Source organism: Haliotis rubra, unplaced genomic scaffold, assembly GCF_003918875.1.
Source record: "Haliotis rubra isolate DU_JTF1 unplaced genomic scaffold, ASM391887v1 Scf204, whole genome shotgun sequence".
Taxonomy (NCBI): Eukaryota; Metazoa; Mollusca; class Gastropoda; order Lepetellida; family Haliotidae; genus Haliotis; species Haliotis rubra.
In genome coordinates, this window is record NW_025766048.1 from 648,667 (window position 1) to 654,657 (window position 5,991).

Sequence of the window (5,991 nt, forward strand, 5' to 3'; positions counted from 1 at the left end):
TATAGAAGACTCCTCTTAGACCGGCACAAGCATAGGTTGCTGAAGACCATTTCCAACTCGGATCTTCAAGGGTTCGATTTGTGTAAATTACACAGGTATATATTGTATTACGTCAATTAAAGACGTGAAAAGAAGAGAGTGTTCTTTAATCTTCTTTTGACAGGTAGCATAGTGGAACGCAGTGGAAGCTGGTAAATTACGTAGTCAAGGGACAACAGAGCACTTTTCTGTAGTTTTTTTACAGTTTTATTCCCAAAGAGTTTATAATCCCCAATATGTACAAATATATTTACAGAAATATTGATGTGTCCAATTATGACACAATATGTGTCTCCAAATATTGACACTATATGTCCAGATATGACACTATAAGAGTGTGTCCAAATATGACACTGTTCAATGGCGTGTTCACAAATATGAACTTTACAAAGGCGTGTCCAAATACGACACTACACAAAGGAGACACCAAATGTGTGATCTCTAATGCGTTCAATGAATTCTTCAATAACTATCAAATTTCAAGTTTCTCAAATAATGTCTACAAATTAGACACACAATATTCAAAAGTTACTTCAAATTCATATATCAGAAAGACACACAAGGAGACGGTCACCAAAGTATGACTGCTCTCATACAAGTCAAGAACCGAAGTGTAGCAACCACGTGCTAATCTGCACGGGATGCAGCAGCAAAAATGTCAATTTCAAATGCGCGTTCGCTCGAACGTTTTAGAATGTCCATGAACGGGAGGTGTTCGGGCGAGTCCTTCTGTCCATTCCCCCCTCCATGATAAAACTATCATTTAATTCGAGTGAAAAATCAGAATCTAAAACATTAAACAGTTCAATATTTCATCACTGGAAAGGAAAAAAACATGCTTTGCAATCACTTTACAAAACACCATACTCACAAGTTTTGACTTCATAGAATTTCTGGAATATTTCCAAAAGAATCAAGCACATACTCCACATGAAATGAAAATCACATTTTCGAAACATGAATATACACACACAATTCCAAATCTGAAAATAAAGCACATTTCAAGCATAAGTACATACACATTATTGCATTTCACAGATTTAACACCAATCCGGGAATCCTATTGAATATGAATCATCACATCTCAGATATATATTACACGGAACTCACTTCACTTAATGTCTGTTTCTCCTCATCTTTCATTGTCCATAATTCTTCCTCTTCATCTGTCTTGTCCTTCCTTGGTATCTGTCTTGTCCTTCCTCTTCATCTGTCTTGTCCTTCCTCTTCATCTGTCTTGTCCATCCTCTTCGTCTGTCTTCCCCAGCTTGTGGTCCTGTCCTTCCTGTCCATCTATCCGCTCTACATCCTCTGTCGCCACCTCTAATGGACATACTTTTGACACTGGCCTTGTCAAAATTTTTCTTTTCAGTTTTATGTCCACGACTCGCACATGCCCATCTGAACCAGGATATGTTTTGACAATTATCCCCAGGTTCCAAGTACCGCGTGGAGCATCAGGTGAAATGAGAAGCACTACATCGTTAACTCGAAGATCTCTGCTTGGAGTGAACCACTTCCTTCTACATTGGAGAGAAGGTAGCCATTCCTTCATCCATCTTCTCCAAACATGTCGTACTAGTTCTTGAACCCTTCTCCATCTTTTTCTGGGACTGAAAGAGGTAGTGTCTACCGAATCTGGTGCAAAGATTCCTCCACACTGACCATGGAGAAAGTGGTTTGGTGTTAATGGAACATCATCACCAGGATGTGCACTTTGATATGTGAGAGGACGTGAGTTGATAAGTCCTTCTGCAGCAACAAAAGCGGTTATCAGCTCTTCATCAGTGATGTCCCCAGAACCAAGGATAGCAAAAATAGCCCTCTTCGCTGACTTGATCATTGATTCAAACACCCCCAAAATGAGGAGCCTGGGGAGGATTAAAAACCAACGAACACCTCGATTTGCTAAAGAGTATTTCACTTTGTCTGAATCTAGCTTGGAAACTAGTTGCTTCATTTCATTTGCGGCCCCAACAAAGTTGGTACCATTATCAGATATCACTTCTGATGGCAATCCTCGTCTACTTGTCATTCTATAGAATGCATTGAGGAATGAGTCAGTATCAAGGGCATATGCCATTTCAAGGTGAACCGCCCTGGTTGCCAGACAAGTAAACAGGCAAAGATAACGTTTGTTTCTTGCTTTACCGCGTCCTTGAATTGTCAAAATGGACCAGCAAAATCCACACCTGTGGTATCAAAAGCACGGAGAGAATGCCTCAGACGAACCTTCGGGAGTGGAGCCATGATTTGAGTGGCAGGTTTTGCCTTTCTACGACGACAAAATGCACATTCACGTTCCCATTCACGGATTGCCTCACGACCAGCTATGATCCAAAACCTAGATGACAACGTTGACAAGAGTTGATTTGTCCCAACTGCATGTTTACCATCTTCATGGTGTTGCTTCACAATTAATTTTGTGACCCAGTTTTTTCTTGGCAAGATAATTGGAAATCTTGTTTTGAATGGCAAAAACTCAGCATGCTCAAGTCTGCCACGTGATCTAATGAGACCATCATCATCAATAAAAGGATCCAGACCCAAGAGTTTGCTATGTTTGGACAAGGGTTTGGACGTCTTTAATGACGAATACTCCTCTGCAAATGCTACTCTTTGCATTTTGACTATGATTTGCTTTTCTGCATCAAGAATTTCTTCTGCTGATAAACAACCTGTCAGTCTTTCCAAACACTCAGAAGAAATATTGTTGACAAATCTATGCACCCAAGCTGTAATTCTGACAAGTTTCTTCCAACATGAAAAATCTGATGGTTCCAACAAAGAAACTGAATTTGAATATGCCACCAAAGTGCGAGTTTCTTTGATGTTTTTTGACTCTTCAGTAATTGTTGACTCTAACTTCATTGGTTGTTCTGGCCAATCACTTTCTTTCAGTTTCAAGAACTTTGGACCACAATTCCAGGTTTCTGATGACAAGTTAGGAAGTGCTGTTCCTCTGGTAAGTATATCTGCAATGTTCAGTTCTGTAGATACATGCTTCCACTGTGATGGTTCAGTATGTTCCTGGATGAATCCAACACGATTAGCCACAAATGTTTTGAAATACCGACTATGGTTTTTGATCCAACACAAAACATTCAAGCTGTCAGTCCAAAAAGTTGCGAAAGAGGTCGCTACTTCTAGAGCATGATCAACAGACAGCAGTAACCTAACTCCCAGTACTGCAGCCATTAACTCAAGTCTTGGGGTCGAGACTGCCTTCAATGGAGCAACACGACTCTTGGAAGCTACGAACTGGCTGGAAACCTCACCATTTCTGTAAGTATTTACACAGTAGACAACTGCGCCATAAGCATCTTCTGACGCATCAACAAAAACATGCAATTGTTGTTCCCTAACCGGAAGGTTCTGTTGCAAGCATCTAGGAAACCTTAACTCATTCAACTCTGACCTTTCTGAAAGCCATACTAATGCCTTTTGTTTCAGCTCGCCAGTGAGTTCATCATCCCAATCCAGACCACAAAGCCAAAGCTTTTGCATAATAACTTTTGCCCTAATATGAAATGGAGAAAGGAAACCAAGTGGATCGAACAACTTTGCAATTTCCCTAAGGAAACCCCTTTTGGTAAGTATGAACTGATCATCTGAGGATGAACGCCGAAAGCAAAATTCATCATCTTGAGCAATCCAAACAAGTCCAAGTGTGTTAGCAGACGGCAACTCATCTTTTATCAAGTTGACTTCTGATGCTCTATCTGGTACAGGAATGATCTCTAAGACTTCTGGTGAATTCGACAACCACTTTCTGGACTTCATTCCAGCTTTACCCCAAAGTTCTGTAAGTTGCCTGTACAGAATTTTACCATCCTCAATATCGTTCACCGAATCCATGCTGTCGTCCATGTATGTCGACTTGCAGACAGTTTCTGCAGCTTTTGGGAATACATCTTCATGTCTACGAGCATTCTCTCTGGAAATGTACTGTGCAAGGAAAGGTGAAGCATTTACACCAAAGACAACCCGTGTGAATTCATAAATTTGAGGGAGGTTTGTTTGATCCATTGATCGCCACAAAAATCTGAAGAAGGAACGATCTGCAGGAGGTATTCCTATCTGTAGATACATTTCTGCTATGTCACACACTAATGCGATGGGGTATTTGCGAAAGCGAAGAAGGATTTCAAACAAATCACCTTGGAGTTTAGGACCCTGATGTATGGTATCATTTAGAGATATACCCTGGCACTTTGCTGAAGCATCAAAACTATTCTCACTTTCGTGGTAGTCCGATCTGGTTTTACAACTGGAAAATGTGGCAACAACCACTGATTCCCTGATATATCTGCATTTTCAACAATCCGAATATATCCTTTTCTAAGGTAATCTGTGATAGTTTTCTCATACATTTCAGCAACAACACTGTCTTTTGACAATTTCTTCTCAGTACTACACAACCGTTTATAGGCCATGTCATAATTTTCCGGGAGAGACTGAGGACCAGCCTTCCACGGTATGCCAATTTCATACCTGTCATTTTCATACTTGATGGTATCTTGGACAGATGAAATGACGGATGCATCTTGTTTTGTGAATATAGGACCATCAGACTTAAAGTCTTCTACTTCCCAGAATTTGTGAAGCATTGAATTGAGATCGAAGTCCTTTTTTGACCCAGCTGTGAAAAAAGTATTGGAACTATGATCATTGTTACAACCAGAAACGTTTCCAACACAAGTCCACCCAAGTGGGGTTAGTCTGGCGATAGGTTGCCCCTCACCTCCAGCTACGTCCTCGTACGAACGGTGGAGTTCCAGGTAATCCATCCCAATGAGCAAGTCAATAATCAGTGGAGTCTGAACTTTAGGAAAAGGTATTTGTTTCAAGTGTGGCCAATGTTTAGAGTGATTTTGCCAATCTACAACTTTCATCTGACCTGTAACTCTAGTTGTGGTCAAAGCAGAAAGACACATATCAATTACACCATCCAAACTTTCAATACCAAACTGAACAGATTGTGAGGCAAATTTCTCATTTTTGCCATTGAGCACATTGACCGAGACCATTTGGTCTTGACCCATCAAACCAAGTTGACAAGATACATCTTCATTGATGTAAGTCTGAGTACTTGCATCGTCAAGCAATGCATTTACAACTATACGCTTGTCACCATGTTTTACTACAACAGGTACTGTGCGCAAAGAGACAAGCTCTGCCTTGTGAGAATGTGTAGATGACATTGTTGTGACCTTAGAGTCACGACCTTGAGATGTAACTGACTCATGGTGCCTTTCAGTGCAAGAATTGTCTATTGAAGTAACAGAGTCACTTTTAACAGTTTTAGCTGCATTGCTTCGGATACCTGAATGTAATAAACGACTATGTGGAGCGTCGCAATTGTCAATACCACAGGTGTTAGTCAAATTGCATTTCTTGCCAAAATGATTTGAGCCTAAACATCTGTAGCAAAGGTTCAGCAGTTTTGCTATTTCCCATCTCTTTGGTATGGGCATAGATTTGAACTTGACACAGTTTGTGATAGAATGGTTCATTTGACATATTATACACCTCTGACCAAATTCAGCTTGTTTGCCAAAGAACGACCCTGGTTTTCGTACGTCTCTATTCATTGCTCTACCCATTTTGGAAACCCCACGAACAGTCTCTGAAGCAATAGTACGAAACTCTGCTTCCATCAATACCCACTCACGCAAAGCTTCAACCGACTCCTGTCGTTGAGTCTCATAGATCCATCTTTGGTAATTACCAATCATTGATTCTGTCATTTTCTTTAGTAGCTGTACATACAATGACCCATAACCTAACTCTTCAACCTTATCAGATTCTTTCATGTTCACAACTACCAAATCCAACATATCTGCAAATCGCTCAACATCAGTTGCATTGCCTGGACGAACTGGTCTGAAATTAGATATTTCCTCTAGTTGCAATGCAATATGACGTCGCATTCCCCCAAACTTCCTATCT

General features: G+C 40.5%; 1 protein-coding gene across 1 annotated transcript; it reads right to left on the bottom strand.

Annotated features, from left to right (window-relative positions):
* Nucleotides 1-1,267: 1,267 nt before the first annotated feature.
* LOC124275936 lies at nt 1,268-2,122 on the bottom strand. The gene has a single exon (XM_046711640.1). The coding sequence runs from the start codon at nt 2,120-2,122 to the stop codon at nt 1,268-1,270; it is 855 nt and encodes a 284-aa protein (XP_046567596.1).
* Between the last annotated feature and the right edge of the window lie 3,869 nt (nt 2,123-5,991).

Coding starts and splice junctions, on each gene's coding strand:
- LOC124275936 (XM_046711640.1), bottom strand. CDS start 2,122: ATGGCATATGCCCTTGATACTGACTCATTCCTCAATGCATTCTATAGA.